The following is a 17350-nucleotide window of genomic DNA, read 5'->3' as shown; positions in this document are numbered from 1 at the left end:
TCAGCATCACTTTCAAGTTTAACATGCTTCATTTTATTCACATACTGAAATGTGGGGTTTTGGGCTGTTTTAACATTGTTCTCCTTAGCCTTTTCCCAATACTCTACAATAAGGTCTATCAAGTTAACCTTATCAACATCATCAACCATAACAGACACATCTCTACCCCTATACTGAAACTGTAGCACAATTTTGTCACCCATTCTGCATCAAACACACAAATGAACAACCAATACACACATGCATAAGAATCTGCCGTGAAATAGCATAACAATCCAATAATAAACAACATTAACCTAATAATCAGACAACTAAACAATAAAAATGACAACGTTAACAATTAACATCATCAATCACACAAAAATAACAATGTCATCAACAACATTTCATATCCAACCCCAAGAAACCCAAAAAAGCACAAAGAATCACATACCTGGTTCAATTCAAACTCATTGATTGTATACTTCCCCAAAAGTCTGAACTTTAATGCCGATGTAGTAGCATCGATCAAATTTCACCCCACACACGACTTCAATTACCCAGAATTCCCGAACAAATTCCCTCAATGACGCACTCAAACTGTCTTCAATTAGCACTCAACCAACTTCAAGTAATATTCCCAGATCTAAGATGCAACTAGCCCTAGAATTTCCACGCAAAAAATTGAATTGCAATTGTGAGATAATCTCACTGAAAATTTCAAAGGGTGATGAATGAGAAAGCTCGATCGTTTAAACCCTCCAATTTTAATGACTGATTAGACATTTGTGGTTGGGCAAATTAAATGGGGGTATTTTAGGCATCACAACATTTTTTTAACTTAAAAATGTTAACCATGGTTAAAAAATCCCTAATAACCATCATTAATGTTACCAACGGCTTAGTTTAATTAATTGGAGTTTACCAAAGATAATAACTTTTTTGCAATTCACCATTGAGAAAAATAAAAACCATAGTGTTACCAAAGAGAATTTCCCAAAAGAATAAGTTTCAGGTCTGATTCTTCATGATTCTATGATCTTATTTGCTCTTTTTTATATGACTTGCAAAATTCCTTCGGCTTAGGGCGTGTTCTCTTCACCTTAAAAAAATGTTTCAAGTCTATTAAAATAAGATAAGTTCTAATAAGTTCCAATAAGTTTAATATGTTTAATAAGTTCAGCACATTTTTTGTACGGTTGACTACACTGTGTGGCCAACTGACACACATCAAAACACTGACCGGGAACCCTTGATCGAGTAACCCCTGGACGACTGAGTATAAATATCCATACATCGATCATAGAGTTAATAAAAGAGGCAGTTAACATCATTAAGGACAAATATACGCACACTAATCATAAATGTTTGCTAGAACTTTTTAAAAGGTAGTAAAATGCAAAGTAAGTTAATAATATTGGATTGTTTTTTTGGAATAAATATTACAGGGTGTTTGGTACGTGGGAATGGAAATTTGGTAATTAAGATGGGGTATAGAATATAGAGTATAGACGGAAATTTGTTGTTGGAAATTAATGAAAGTAAGAGTGTATTTTTGTTCACTTTATATTCACTTATCTTATGTCTAATAAATTTTGTTAAGTTTAAATAAGTTTAATTCAGGAAAAAATAAATTTTGATAATAATTACCAATTTAAATAAGTGAAAATCAATTGAACGAAACTTACTAGACAAATGCAGCACTATATTTTCAGCAGGCCTTTGGGACCCACAACATATAGTGCATGTTTTTTTAAAACAAAATTGATAAAGAGTATATGCAGCGGGTTTTCCAAAGAATAGCAACATATAGTTTTTTATGTTGCGGTTCGAACCAGCTTCGTCCCCATCCATTTTCCTTCTAGTAGGTTGCCGACAATTCGGCTACGGTGGTGGTGAACGTGGTGGTGGTGGTCGTTGTTGTGGTATGGGTGGTGGTTGTTGCTTTTGTGGTGGTTAATGGTTGCTATGGTGGTGGTTTGATTTACTTAGGAGAGAGAAAGCTAAGTGGGGTTTAGTAAGCGTATAGCTTCTGTTTACATGAAATGTTGGCGGTTTGATAAATAATGTCAACGGTATATAGCGATTCATTAAGGATACTACGTACCACTCAAACAACACAATACATCAAAGGGTATCACTTTCCTTCCTCACCCTTTCACTTTCTTGATTTCATTCCCTTTACCCCATCTAAACCAAACGCCCCATAAAACTGTACGTACATTGAGGAGAATTTCAGTACACTACTTCCTAACCTATATTGCAACTTGCAAGTAAAGTTTTACAAGAACGGTTTGGCCACCAAGCTCACATCAGACCATCCCACATGAGATTTGATTTATTTTTATAGATTGCTAAATACTGCCATAACAAATTATCAAATTGCCATCATTTTAAGCAAAGAGATATCCTTACCCTTACAAAATTTTTTCCCTATTTTCTTTCTCTAACTTTAGTCCATCCACCACTTTTAAAACAACCAAGTCAACCACCACCAATCATGACACTGATACGACCCACGCCACCATGACCCTTATTTTTTTCTTTAGGATTAGCAGAGAGTGCGCCCTACAGTGAGAAAACAAAACACAAGCCAAACCCTAGCCTAGCCAATGTGGTCACAAACCAGACCCTTGTCACAGAAATGCAGTCTTCCCTTCTTCTCCTCTGCTTTTTCCACATTCAAAACCCTGATTATGATTCCAATGAACCGTTCTCACAGAATCACTAGAAGAACTCTTAGTAGAACCAAAAGTCAAACCTCCATTATCACTTCCTTCTCAAGGTCATCAACAACAAGGTCACTCTCTCTTCCACCTTCAACAAGAGACCCCATTGATGGGGTTCTCACATTGCAAGAGTGGCAGAATTGGGGCACTAATTCCCCTGTTCCTGCTTCTGTTATTGATGCCATTCATTACTTGAAGGCTTTGGAAACAGAAACTGATGTTCAGATGGATTTTGGTGGCAATGGTGGCCGACTCACTGTATGTTATTCTTGCTTTCTCATTTCTTGTGTTTTTTCTGAATTTTTCAGATTTCTGTTTCATTATCATTTGTTGTTGTGGTAATTATGTATTGAATTGGGTGATATAAATTTTTAATGTCTTTTTATGTAATTGTTTGCTCATTTTATTCTGTAGTTGGGTTTTCAGTTTGTTCTGTAATTGGATTTTAAATTTGTTCTGTAATAGCTTTGTCAATTTGAATGGTGGGGATAAAACCCCTATTTCATTTTTTTGGTGGGGGTGGAATTATGGAACATGGGTGTGGGAGAAAAGGGTGGGGTGTGTTGGGTGAGCCTGATTGACTAATTTGTAGTTTGGGGTAGTGACAGTTTTGTTGATTATGAAAGAAACTAGGATAGAGCCTAAATGGTAAATCGTCCTTGTGTATGATAACTTGATAAGAGTCGAGTTACGATTGTGACGTCAATCAAATATAGAAATTGAGATTGTGACATACTTTTGGTGAACTTGAGGTGTTGTACTGTTGTAGTATTTTCTACTAGGGAGTATTTGTTTCATCTTCTAGGGCGCTTTGTGTAATTTAACTAGGTTTATTCTTGGCGATTGTATGGTTCATTCTAAAATATTTTTTAGGTTATGTTGAATGATATTTCCTAGAAGCTGAAAATGTGAAGTCTGAATTGAATCCTATGAATGACCCTATTTGAATCCAATTACTACTATTAAGTCATCAACAAATTGAATTAAATAACAAACAATATGATGCTTTTGTTTGCCCTATAAAACTTTATTTGGCACATCTAACTAGAGCCTGATCCTGATATGTGAAGTGGATTCCGAATATGATATGTAATTTGTTGAATCTAACCCAAGTCCAACTAATTGCCATTGCTAGATATATGGTTCATGCTAGCCCAAAGTGGCTAGTGGATTTTTTAGAATTGATAATTTGGTTTATCACAAAGTCAATTCATCAACTAGTCAGACCAGAATAGCTACTTCATGTGGCTGTCTTAATTTGTTTCTTGTTTAGAATTTATCTTATTGAAAAAGGTAGAAAGTCCGAAGACTTCAATTGCTCTTATAGTGATTCAATCCTTAATTGCAAAGTACATCATAAATCGTGGGTGTGATTTCTTCCTTTAAGTAGTGATTTCTAATAAGGTGCTTCTGATCCGTGTATGGCATTTCAGTAAATAAATTTGATTCTAATCCAAATTGGAGGTCTTAGCTTTGTTTTTGAGCTACATCATTAAGATAGATTTTAGGGAAACTACATCAAAAAGAGCATTGCTATACCAATGTCATTATGTCACAAGTACGCCTTTGCCCTTTCTTAATAATGGAAACATTCTTGACTATTATCTTCCCTTTCTATTTAGAGCTTAATTACTTTGGTATTCACACATTTTTTTTTACAACACTACTTTTCCCGCCATCTGTTTATTGCTCTCAAAATTTGCTTCTGCATTGTAAAAGAAAATTACAAATAATAAATGTTCTGGATTGACCTCAAAAAGGCAACACATTGAATACATTGCAAGTATGTCAATAAAGTAGTTGTTACATAAATCATTGGTGTGAAAAATAGATTATTGAGAATTGACCTTTCCTATCTTTTTTGCACTAATCATGACAGAGACAAAAAGGAGGGTTGTTTTATGTTTGATTTTTGGGTTTATTGAGTTGTTCATTCATGTATGTTTCAGGGTGAATTCAAAATTAAAGAGGATAAGAAGCATAGAGCAGCCTATAAGGCATTGAGTGACTCAGAAATGAAGCTTCAGTTTTTCTCAGCACGACAGATAGCTTGTCGTTTACTTGGCAGTCGTGGATACCTTTGTCAGAAGGTACTTGATTTCTGTAACTTATTAGCATTTATTGTAATTTTTGAATGCTAGTTTGTACTTATTAGATACTTTCTTTTGGGTCTACCTCTTTATTTTTCCGTATAAGTAATGTTAGGTAATCCTTTTTGGCATTATCAAATCATTTTACCTAGTTATTGACGTCTACCCTGCTTCCAGTGCTGGCTTCCATATGAAGAAGATTGCATGTGCTTGAAAGTCAAACCTAGCCCACTTTGGCATGGGATACGATTTTGGTTGTACATGCATCCTAAGGTTTGTGTTTCTTTTTCTGTTTCATTATATGAACATGCCTCAGTAACTGTGCAATAGCAGATGGAATATATCTATGATTAATTGTCTTTTACCTTATTTTCCTAGGATTTTTTGCGGCAAAACAACACAGGAAAGGTGTTATGGCAAGTGTTTGGTGTGCAGGCAGCAACATTGTGCCTCTATGGTATTGCTGAACATGAAGACATAATGTGGAATGAATTTAAGAAAGCAGGTTTATTTTTAATGGCATCTTCTAGGGTAATTGTTCATCTTTTGTAACTTAATGATTGGTTTTTGACTTTATAGAGTTGTGTTAGTTTGGTGCCCAACCCAGATATTTGTCTCATATTAATTGTGTGTGCAACTCTGTAAAATTGTTTTCTATGTTGCCATGCCTCCTGTGTTTCCAATTGCTCTTGCTGCAAACAAATTCATAAATTACGTGGAACCAACATCTTGCTTCTCATATAGCTTGTTCATTGCCAACATGCCATGTTTAGAACAGCCATTTCCATATCTTTTATTCTACTTGTATGTTTTGCTTTTTTGTTGCTTAAATTTTCACATATCTTCCAGCTGATCCTTATCATGGGTAATGGGACTGAATTAAGAAGTAATATTTTCCGTTCTCTCCATCCCGCAGTTTAGCTCCAACCTCCAAGTGGTAGCTAGGAACTCAACTAGTAGCAAATGGCTTCCATAGTCTCCATTCATTATGATTTTGATTAGGCTTGCTGTACTATAATGACTTTTGACCTACTTCCTTTGTTTATTTATAATGTGCTGTTACGGTTATGCAATAGCTTAGTTAATTGTTATATTGATGTTGGAACTGCTTTGCAATCTTTTGTTGATGATGCAAAATGACTAGCTATTAGTAATCTAAATAAATTGTAATATACGAAAAGGAAACTTGACTGTTGCCTGTCTTGTTAAAGTTTGGTGTGTGGAAATTGTTCTAGTCTATTAGTTTTTGTTTTAGTCAGGTTATTGAGCAGTTGAGCTGATAAAACACATTCAGGAAAAAACATGGTGTGGTGCATGTATCCTAGTAAGCCTGGAATTCCCAAGTCCGTAAAGGATTACTTCTTATGTGATACGCCAAGTATTGAAGATAGCAATTTGGACAAGGTACTTATGCATACTTATGCTTTAATATCTTCATGTTTTATAAAATCTATTGTATATGGTGGCGAATGATGGATTGTTTCTTGGTACACGTTATAGATTCTTATAGGGAGGGAAGGGAGGAGTGATGTTTGAATTAAGAGGGTAGAATCATACATTGGTGAGGGGAGTCTAATGTTGGATTCATACGAAATTGGACATCAACTACAAGTCAAAGTCGGTGTCGGATTATGGTGCATAATCCATTCCAATCTGACCCGTTGCTAACTTGCCATCCACTCAATAATAGTTTTTTTTTACCCCTAAAATATTGTTTTTAAACCTCTTTGTTATTTCTTATATATCTATGAGAATATATTGTCAATGGTTTCTCCATTTGCTGTAAATAGTGTGCAAAGAACAAAAGGAGTATTTTTTTAGGAAAGTTTGTCCTTAACGGCTTAACCACCTAATGTTTCCACCTTTTCAACTTACCACCTTATGAAAACATGTAATTATTTTACCACCTTATTTTTGTATAAACCTAACAAATCACCACCTTGTAATCGACTTCGTTATGAAATTATCATTTGTCATCATCATCATCATCATAATCAAAGCCTTAATCACAAAAATATGGGGTCCGCTGTATGAACCAGTACTCATCTCATATAGTCTTCCATAGTATTCCTTCTTCTGCCAAATAAGATTGTATACCCATCCTCACCATGTCCTTTTGAACTCTTTCCATCCAAGTAATCTTTGGTCTCCCCCTACCTCTCCGCAGATCCTTGTTATCCCAACCTTCTATCCATCCAAGCCAAATAAGAAAATATCATTTGTGTTTATGTTTATTTTGTGTTTTTTTTTAAAGCTGAATTTTATTGTGGAAGAGGGAATACAGAAGTTATAGGACCATAACTGGGTCCTACAAACGGAAATTTTTTAACAGTTTTCATTACAAGGTGGTAATTTATAGGGTGTATGCAGATATAAGGCGGTAAAATAAATAATAATTTTCATAAGGTGGTAAGTTGAAAAAAGTGGGAACATTAGATAGTTACCGTTTAGGGGCACATGTTCCTAAATGTTAACATTATATTCTTCCGTGTACGGTTCCTAAATCAAAACAAAATGCTCAATCTTAGTAATTTTTGTTTTATTTTATTTTAAATTTTTTTATTTAGTATTTATATATAGGGGAGGGATCCGGTGAGAATAGGTTCATATGTGAGAACCCATACTTATATGACAAACTGATCTAAAATTCAGAACATGTGAGTAAAAGTTTAGAACATACGAGTAGAATAAAAATTTAGAACACGTGACTCAAATTTAAATTTAGAACATATGAGTAATAATTTAGAACATCTGTGTGAGTAATAATTTAGAACATCTGATTTAAGAATTGAACATGTGAGTAAATATTTAGAAAATCTGCTTTATAAAATATTAGAATATATGAGTAAAAATCAGAACATTTGATTTAAGATTTAAAACATGTGAATAAAAATTTAGAACACCTGATATAAAATATAGAAAATGTAAGTAAAAATTTAGAACATAGAAATAAAAATTAGAACATATGCCTTAAAATCTAGAACATATGATTAAAAATCTTAGAGCACACGTTTTAAAATTTAGAACATGTAAGTTAAAATTCTGGAACAAGTTATTTAAAATTTATAACATCTAACTTAACTAATTTATGGTTTAGAACATATGAGTACTAATTTAGAGCACCTGAGTAAAAATTTAAAACATAAAGAGTGTTCTCATATAAGAAAGGGTTCTCACATAAAGGAGAAATTCTCACGAGCCTTCCCCTATATTGTGGATATCACTTATTCGTTTGAATCCACCACGCTAATTTATTTGTCCATGTTTTTGCTGCTCCACAGACAAGTGGAGATAATATCTTGAATTTCATTCTTATAGATGGAACATGGAGCAATTCTACGGCAATGTTCAAGCGGTTAAAGGTAGCACCGTCTTCGTTACTCATCATTATCATTCATTAAGAGAATAAATTATTCATTGTTGAATGTCCTTTAATTCGAGAAGACGAACCAACTATTGTGAGGTTGTTTTATTTTTTTTATGAGGAAGTTTCTCTCTTACCTATGAGCTTCATCTTTCCCCTTTAAATTAAGTAAAACATATTGTTATGTTTAAAATGGTCTATCTTGTCTCTAAATGTGCTGAAAGTTTTGTGATTGGATGAATGTTGGGTGTATTGCTGTTGGTTTCCAAGACCAAATTTAATGTATTTCCTCCATTATTTTAGTTGCAATATTTTACTTTTCACATTTGCTGAGACACATTTTTAACCATTTATAACTTAGTAATGCATTTGTATAAATCATAAGAATCAGGTATTTATGATCTATAGTCTATATATTGAAACAAATCAAATAAGATCTCGCATGACTACATTTTTTCTTACGTGCAAGTCATAAAGGATGGTCTAAGTGTGATGAGTGAATCCTCATCAATACATTTTTTCTTACGTGCAAGTCATAAAAGATGGTCTAAGTTTGAAATGGATGTGAATAATAAAAAAAGAGATAATAAGAACTCTGAAAGCAGTAGCCACCTAATATACATGGCCATTGCAACCCAGATAATATTATTCCATTTTGATGAGAAGACTGAGGGTTTTATTGATTTTAGCCGCCAACAATCATGGAGTTATTATACAAAAAATATTTCTAATTTCTTCATCTTTAAGCTCAATTAGACGATTGGAGCTCATGCCCCTAGTATTAAAAGGGGAAGTGGTAGATAAAACTAGGCAAAAGCAGAAGCTAGAAAACAGTGTTGTAAAATATAAATTGATTAGGATTGAAATAGCAATGGGCCATGGCGGTGTTATGATATGATGACATACATGTCGTGGTAGTAATGGCTGACATATATGGGTAACAATCTAGAAATAGAGTGAGAACACAGAGATGGATCAAAATCACGGAGGTTGCTAGTCAAAACTTACCATATGAGAAGATGTTGAACCCTTCGTTATCATGGTATTAGAGCCCAAGTTGTGGGTCTCTTCTAAACTGGGTCTTTGGTGCAACTAGATAAGGATATACTTCAACGGGATGTCTAGCTTCTAAGAGAAATGTTTGTGATTACCTTTCCACTTAGCTCTGGATTTAAAGGACACTCACAAGTGAGATGAGGGTGGAACCCATATGTATGCACTTCTAAGTTGTCCCACATTGGAGAAAGAGGAGATGATGAACCACTTTATAAGCATAGGAGTTACTCTTTCCATACCCATCGTTTTGGTAAGGAACCATCTTGGGCTTTGTATGTGCACCAAACTCTATATTGGATTATTTTTAATTAATCAAAAGATGGGAATGTTTAGAGAAGATAGAGGAAACGTGGGATTGTTATTGTCAATTATTCCAACACTAAATTGTAGCCTAAATACCTAATTTATCAACATTAAAATTATCACCAGGATGCCTTTGATGAGACTTCAATACCTAAGGGTGTTGTTGCCTGTTGGACATACACAACCTTAAATAAAAGAACATGGAAATAAAGTTTGTTCCTAGGGCTTGTTTTGTTGCACAAAGAAAATGAGGAAAGTGGAAAATCTTGGGAATTTGAAAATGGATGAGTAGTTTGGTTGACAATAAGAAGTGTAAATGTAGGAATTGCAAATTCATGGGAATTGTGACTTCCCAACAAAAATGGGAAGTTAATTACCCAATCCCCCCTTGGTAAGTCAAAATTCACATGATTTGCAACTTCCTTCATACCAACCAAACAACTTTAGGCAATTCTTAGGAATTTGATGTAAGTATTTAATTCCTATGAAATACAAATTCCTATGGGAAGTAAATTTCCATATCAAACAAACAAGCACCTAGTATACAAGGGTCCTAGCAGGGTCTTGAAAGGTTTCTTATATGCAGCTTTACTTGGCTTTAAGGGTCTTGAAAGGTCTCCTGTATGCATCTTTGCTTGGCTTCAGATTCATTAAAAGAATATTTTTATCCTTGATCTAGCGATAACAAGTAGACACCTGACCACCTAAACAGCTTTACAATTGCAAATTTGAAAGAAGTTGTTTTCATTAGACATTTGACACCCCAGCTCTATAATTGTAGGAAAGAAGACTATACTCCAAGATCCTAATCATTTTATGTGTTTCTGAATTTTATATACCTTTGTTGCATAAAGAAGCTACAACATTATTCATGTGGTCAAGCTTATAAAACTTTGTCCGGAGTTTATAATTCACCAATTTAAATATTATTATGGGAGATCTTGATAGATTTGTTGCAATGTGTACTTTTGTAATGTACATTTTTCATGATTTTAACTAATAATATTAAAAGATAGATATTGAAGGTGAAAGGTATGCATTTGAGACCGTGTAAAATGCAGAGTATAACATCTTTATAAAACAGAGTGAGTATGATTCATAATAAAGGCAGTTTATCATAATTCAAAGCTATATAATTGTGATTCTATCAGCTTCATTATATATAGACCCTATGTTGTCACCTAATTAGGGAAGTTTCAGAGGTCCATATAAAGTGCAGCTTTTGAAAATAAATTTAGATTTGGATCACCCGGATTAATCAAAATCTTATATCCTCTGTTGCAATGGTTGTAATCACTTGGGAATACAACTTTAATGATCAGCAACTGTTATTAACACCATGAATGCAATTTTATTAAGTGGCTACACTGTCAAAACTCCAAGCCCTTGAGCATTAATATATGTATTTCTGATTTAGCTTAAATTTTCATAATGTAAAGTTGTAAACAGTTCATATTCTAATTACACTTGAATTTTGATGAATCTGTTTTTTCTTTCATTGTACAGATCCTTGAGCTTCCTGTATGTTTATGATTTATGAATCTTTTCATTAATTTTAAAAGTATATGCAATAAGTAATAACTATGTAATCATCCAGGAGCGAGCAAAACTTGAGTGGGGAGAGGATGGCATAACTTGCATATCGGTTGCAACAGGTGCTTCAGCAATGCACAGACTTAGGTGAGTTGTAAACTCTTGATTTATGCTTTTACCCCACCACATTATTGCCTTCTGATTCTTTCCTTAATTTCTCTAAGAAAATTTTTTGTATGTACTTGTAACTAACTACCTCATAGGGTATCTTGTTTCTTTTTCTGACTGGTCCTTTTGTCTTGAGTGCAGGCCCCAACCATCATGGGATCGCACTTGCACAGCAGCAGCAGCTGCTGGCCTTCTATCTGAATTACAGCTTATTCCTCAATTCAGTTCATATTGTCTCGATAAACAGGGTGAAGCTATAGAAGATACTTTGGATGTTTTGCTAGAGGCTCTTACTACTCGGCGCCTTCGAATGGGCAGGTCCATTACGCGCAAAATGAGGAGTGGCTATGTCTGTTAAAATTGACTATGCTATTGACAGTTGTTTCCCAGAATGTTGCAGGAATCATCATTAGTCAAGGTATTCTCAAACTTGTTGTATACTTGTATAGTTGTAACTTGCTTGAATATATTGCGACTACATACTTTATTATTGAAGGTCAATAATTCAGATCTAGACAGTTCAATTACTAATTTTTCTGAATAACAGTCTCATAGTGTTTTGTATGGGGATTTATGCTTTACCTACCCAAAAGCTTGTGGTAATACGGGCAATGGCGGACCTAGATGCGTGCCTTGGTGGCACGAGGCCCACCAAAAATATTTTAGTTTCTTTTTTTTGGTTTAAAATTAAGTTATATTGATGATATAAAAGGCTATGTTTGCATAATTATTATTTACTAAATGCCCCTCCAAACTTAGTAATCTAGATCCGCCTATAGAATACGGGTACGTCTAAGATTTTAAGTTCACCAAACCATGGAGTCGTGTTCGATTCATCATGAACTCGCGGAGCCGTCCGTATTAGAGGTGATCAAAGTTAGCCCGGCCCGATTTTGGGTAGAATTTTTGGCCTGAAATCGGGTTGGACCCGGCCTGAAATTTTTTTTTTTGGGCGGGTTTGGGAATGCGTTTTAATGCATATTTAGTTGATTTTTTTAGGCCCGGCCCGACCATTTTGGGCGGGTTTGGGCACAAAATTTCCGGCCCGAAACTTGTCCCGGCCCGCCCCAAGAAATAGGCATAATTTTTTAGCTTTGGCCCGGCCCGAACCCGACACGGCCCGCCCAATGATCACCTCTAGTCCGTATGCATACGCCCTCATGGGAGGCCACCTTGTTGTGCACCTAAACTCTAAACCATGGACCCTTTTGACACACTATCAAACCGACCATTAGTATGAACTTAGAACCAAAAATATAGGTTGCGAACTTCCTTGCCTCATTTGTGATTACTTGATTACATGTGCATGATTGATGTGCTTTTCTTTTTCCTAACCCATGATCTTGTTTTGATTTTCATAATTATGGTATATATTTATTTCGTTTTATGACTTTTATCAACGAGGAATTTATCCACATAGATTTTAGCATTAAAAAAAAAACCACCTTAAAATTGGCAAAAGATCGTGAAAATAATTAGAAAACAAAATTCTGGACTATTAAATGCGCGCCGCACCACGCTGCATCTAGATTTGGTGTGCTCTTTAATCTGTGGAGGTGAAATACTCAAGATCGTATGTAATTCATCGGAGTGTGAGCTTTCAGATCAAAGCTGTTAAATTTATATATTCGTATATTTGAGCTTTCAAACTCTTAGAGCATCTCCAATGGTAAGCTACAATACCTTGTAGCTTACCTTGCTACATCAAACATTCAAGCTAGTATATTTTGTAGCTACAAAGTGCTCCAATGATTAATTGCAGCATATTGTAGCTTGGAAGACAAATAAATAAATAAAATAGTTTTTATTATACACATGTCATATTTTAAGTGGGTGATGTTATATTTGAAAAATCAAGCAACGTAGCTTGTTTGAGCAGGGTTGCTAGATCTAGCTACATTAATTTTTCACTCCAATGATAAGCTACATGCTTGCAATTTTAATTAATTTGCAAGCAAATCCCTATTTGTATACTATTGAAGATGCACTAAGATGTTGATTAATGTGATGTTCAATCATGTCGTCTCATTTCTTTGATTGAAATAAAGTTGTAGCATGATTTTGTTACGATGGATTGATTAAACCTGATTTCGTTGAATTTTAAATGATTTGATTGTAAAAAAACATGATATGCTAGCATGTTTAAGATCTATAGGCTCAGATTTAAGTCTCAAAATCAAAAGAACATTCACCCAATTGTGCCGATTTCTATAAAAAAATTTGTGATGTGAGAATTTTATTACTACGGAGTATAGAATGTTAGTATTATCAATTTACTTTCCAATAGGGTAATGGCACAGTAAGACGTGAGATTTATTTTTATAGAAGGGACATATTTTCAGAAGGTGGGTTAACAAGAAAGAATAAGTGAATGTAAAAGAAAAGACTTGCAGTTTAAACACTTCCCCGTCATTCATAAAAAAATCACTTATGTATTAAATTAGTTTCATTTAGTAACTCTTTTCACAAGTCCTATCTAACGTAAAATTACAGAAGCAGTTTAATAAAAGAATAAAGATTAAAGCGCCTTTCAAATACAAGTATCTTTGATAGAAGATCGAGTGTAATGTCTTATCTAGATATGCATATCATGTTTTTGATCATGTGAAAAAGCCTTCTATTTGCAGAATAATAAATTATTCAGTGTTATTTAATCCATGTATACAATTAACCACTGTTACTTCGACACCCTCATTTATCTCAAAAATCGAGTGTCGTATCGTGTCGTATCTGACACGACACTCTACTTGGATACTTCATTTTTAACTAAAAACTAGATTTTTTTCTACAAAATGGCCGAGTCCGATACTTGGACACTCGTATCCAAGTAGACACTTAATCAATGTCCGAGTAACATAGCAATTAACAAAATGTACAATTAGGATTCAGCAAATTTCCTGTGCTTTAGAGGAGCTGCATAGGTGATATGACTTTGATCATTTGTTATCCATAGTTTACAATAATTAATTAACATGATAAATTAAATATCTTATTAATATATCAGTAAGCAGTTCATGGAGCCAACAGATGCACTATTGTTAACTAATGTGGATAGATTAGGGAGAATAATAAGTCAAATAAATTTGAAACAAGTCTTGCAGCAGTCCAATAAGTTTAGTCTGGAGTTGGACAGCCTTATCTTTTTATGTGACATGCTCTTATTATTCTTCTTTTTTTTTTTTCGTCTCTCCTAGGGTTAATCAATGTCTGGCTCTATAATTGTTTCCTTTTCTCATTGAGGTTTTATACGAACACTTTGTGGGCATTGTGTAATTAAGTGTAAAACACCCATTGTAAATCGCAGAGTAATCTGTGCCGTCCAAAAAAGGCTCAACAGTCAACACTATTGCTTTGCCTGTTTCTGAGTCTGCCTATTATCATAACCAAATTAGTGTCTTAACTCTTAAACTCTGTATCTTGTTATTAGTTTTGAGTCTGCTTACACACTATAGCTTGCTTGGTGTTCATTGTTGTATTTTGGTAATTTTCTTGCATGATATATTAGCTGTTTGACAATATCACTTCCTGATCCACTGATCCAGGGATGTATTTAGTGCCTCGGATAGAGTTTTTGGTCATTGACCTTTGTGCTACACCTCCATGAGAACCCCTCTTTTCTCTCTCTTGATGATTATGTCTTTTGAAGCTGAGTATGTATCAATGGATGTGCTGGGGCTGTTGTCTTTGTTCCTCTAGTTAATTCTTGATAACTGTTCAACAATATAGTGGCTGTTGTCAATGCACTGTCTTCTCTCTTTCTTTTTTTTTTTTCGTTTTCTTAAAGCAGTCTGCACATCATATCTTGGATGAATTAGTTTGTTGATACATGCTATTGGATATTTCCTCTTCTTGATTAGTTCATGTTCTGAAGCCTGAACAATATGGTTAGGCACTATATCGTGACCATTATTTTTGATATAGTTAAAAATTTTCGCGGGGAATTTGGAATTGTTACTTTGGTGGCATGGATGAATTGGTGATGTGTGGCTGATTTGCCCTAGATGTAGACCTTGACATGGTAATGCATGGGTTGCCAATGATGTTAAAATCAGAGTGATGATTATGCTTGAAGTACCAGGCATACATAGTTCTCTCTTAAGCTCTTGGTAGGCATTCATTATGGTTGGATTTTTGGTTTTACAAATGATGAGGTTGGGCTTTTCTACTATGGACCGAATACTATCCGAACCTATGTCAATTTCTTAAGAATTACTAATTCAATTTTTGTAAAGTTGGCAGCCTATCATTGGATAGGCATGTAATAATTGGATATGAAATTGTTTGGGCTATTTTGTTTAGGTATATTGACTAATTCTAAGTTAAATGTTCCTTAGCAATCTATTCGAAATTGAAAGATGGTGTTAAGCCCTGTTTGTTTGCACTTTGCAGGTTTAGAAAGCCATTAACACAAAATTTAAATTGAGTGTTCCTATGTGCTAAGGTGTGTAGTGGGTGTTGCATGTTCCTAAGGCATCCTCGGAATTGAGATCAAAATTGCAACAACTCAGAAAAATGGTGGAAGATATAAATTATTCAATATGATTTTGCGGAAAATCATTTAAAACTAATCTTAATCGTAGTCTTAGTCAACTTTTATTATTATAATAATTGAGATTTCCTTTTTTTTTTTTTTTTTTTTTTTTTTTTTTTTGTAGTTTTTTAGTTATTAGGTAATTGAATTTATGAATGCAAGCTTTTGCTGCTTGTATATGAAGTGGAGTTAAGTGTATATTGTACTTGTATAAAATATAATTTTCTATCATTAATTGATAAAATGATTGTGCTAACTAGCTGTCCAGCATATGCTGGAATTTTTTTTAAGAAAATTGGGGCAAACACTATTTGTAACGGGTAAATATCCTAACGATTACAAATAACGGGGTTAATTGTAACAGGCACATGTTTTGTCTGTTCGAATAACCTCGTTATTTGTACTCGCTCTGTGTTTTAATACGGAGTAAGTGTTACACTTCGACTGACACATAGTTTTAGGTAATTTAATTGACTAAAATAAAATAAGAGATAAGTGGAGTAGTTAGAGTATTAAAAAATTGTAAAAGAAAGATAGTGAGATTAATAGTTTATTGATAAGTAATGAATGTGAGAGGAAATAAATAATAAAAAAAAGTAGTAGTAGGTTTGGGTAAGGATCATGAGAGGAGAGAGGAGAGAGATGTAACAATAAAATGTAGCTTTTTGCCAAAAAAAACAAATGTAATACTTATTAAAACACGACCACATTTGGTAAGTGTAACACTTATTAAAACATGAAGGGAGTAATTGTCAGGATATCTGTCCGTTACAAATAGTGTTCCTAATAACCCCTTATACGTAATCGTTACGTACAGAGGTTATTCAAAACCGCCGCGTACGTAACGACCAATTCTCGTTACGGATATCCCCTTTTTGCCATTACGAATGTGCTTTTCTACTAGTGAAGTTAGATTTCGCCACCTCTTAACCAAAAATCATCGATTTTGGTGCCTAATTTACTCTAATAGGGATTTGGGGGGATCATTTTGACCCTTTGGATCCGACTTGAGGTCAAAACAGCTAAGTATCGAAAATGTCTCATTTTATGTATGTCTCGCAAATCTTGGTAATTCTCAGCACATAAAACGAGACATTTTCATATAAATTATTTAAATTCTAACCTCAAATCAATTCCAAAAGACCAAAATCACTCCAAAACCATAATATAGCAAGTTTGGCGTAAAATTGATATTTAAAAAAAATGGAACTAATAATTACTAGTTGGTGAAATCTAAAAATTTGTGTTCTGTGGCTGGTAAAATTATATAAAGGATATTTTGGATTTTAACACCTTACAAAAGGCTGAAAATGTTTTTTAACACCCCCGAAAAAAAAACTTTTATTTTAACACCTCCCAAAAATATAAAAGTTGGAAGTTAACACCAGTTAACGATTTCCGTCACGGAAATTTAACGTGGGTCCCACAAATTGGCTTGAACTTCAATTTTCACCCAGCAAAACACGAAACTTCTTTCTTCATTGAATTCGCAGCAACCTTCTGCATTGAATTCTTTCTGAACCTTCATTGATTTCGCTTTTGAACCAAAGGAGATCTTGGCTGAGAAGTGGAGTGTAGGGTGGTGTCAACGTTGGAG

General features: G+C 34.1%; 1 protein-coding gene across 2 annotated transcripts; it reads left to right on the top strand.

Moving 5' to 3' along the window:
* The first annotated feature begins 1972 nt into the window (after positions 1–1972).
* LOC110716051 lies at positions 1973–16251 on the top strand. Of its 2 annotated transcripts, XR_002510370.1 has the most exons (9): positions 1973–2966; positions 4658–4798; positions 4976–5071; positions 5177–5303; positions 6093–6202; positions 8080–8160; positions 11119–11201; positions 11364–11640; positions 15612–16251. XR_002510370.1 is itself a non-coding variant. In XM_021894686.1 (8 exons), exons 1-8 carry the CDS (start codon positions 2592–2594, stop codon positions 11578–11580), a joined length of 1230 nt encoding a protein of 409 aa, XP_021750378.1. In that variant the 5' UTR covers positions 1973–2591; the 3' UTR covers positions 11581–11979. The 2 variants fall into 2 exon arrangements, 1 of the variants encoding a protein (XP_021750378.1); XM_021894686.1 differs by lacking the exon at positions 15612–16251 and having other exon boundaries at positions 11364–11979.
* The last annotated feature ends 1099 nt before the right edge of the window (positions 16252–17350 follow it).

This window comes from Chenopodium quinoa, unplaced genomic scaffold, assembly GCF_001683475.1.
Source record: "Chenopodium quinoa cultivar QQ74 unplaced genomic scaffold, ASM168347v1, whole genome shotgun sequence".
NCBI lineage: Eukaryota > Viridiplantae > Streptophyta > Magnoliopsida > Caryophyllales > Amaranthaceae > Chenopodium > Chenopodium quinoa.
The sequence above is the reverse complement of the archived record's forward strand: the minus strand, read 5'-3'. Positions and strand labels throughout refer to the sequence as shown.

Bases quoted from the DNA above. Each gene is read 5' to 3' on its own strand.
- LOC110716051 (XM_021894686.1), top strand. From the start codon at position 2,592: ATGTGGTCACAAACCAGACCCTTGTCACAGAAATGCAGTCTTCCCTTC. The intron at 2,967-4,657 runs GTATGTTATTCT...TGTATGTTTCAG, and splicing joins GCAATGGTGGCCGACTCACT to GGTGAATTCAAAATTAAAGA. The intron at 5,304-6,092 runs GTTTATTTTTAA...AAACACATTCAG, and splicing joins GAATGAATTTAAGAAAGCAG to GAAAAAACATGGTGTGGTGC.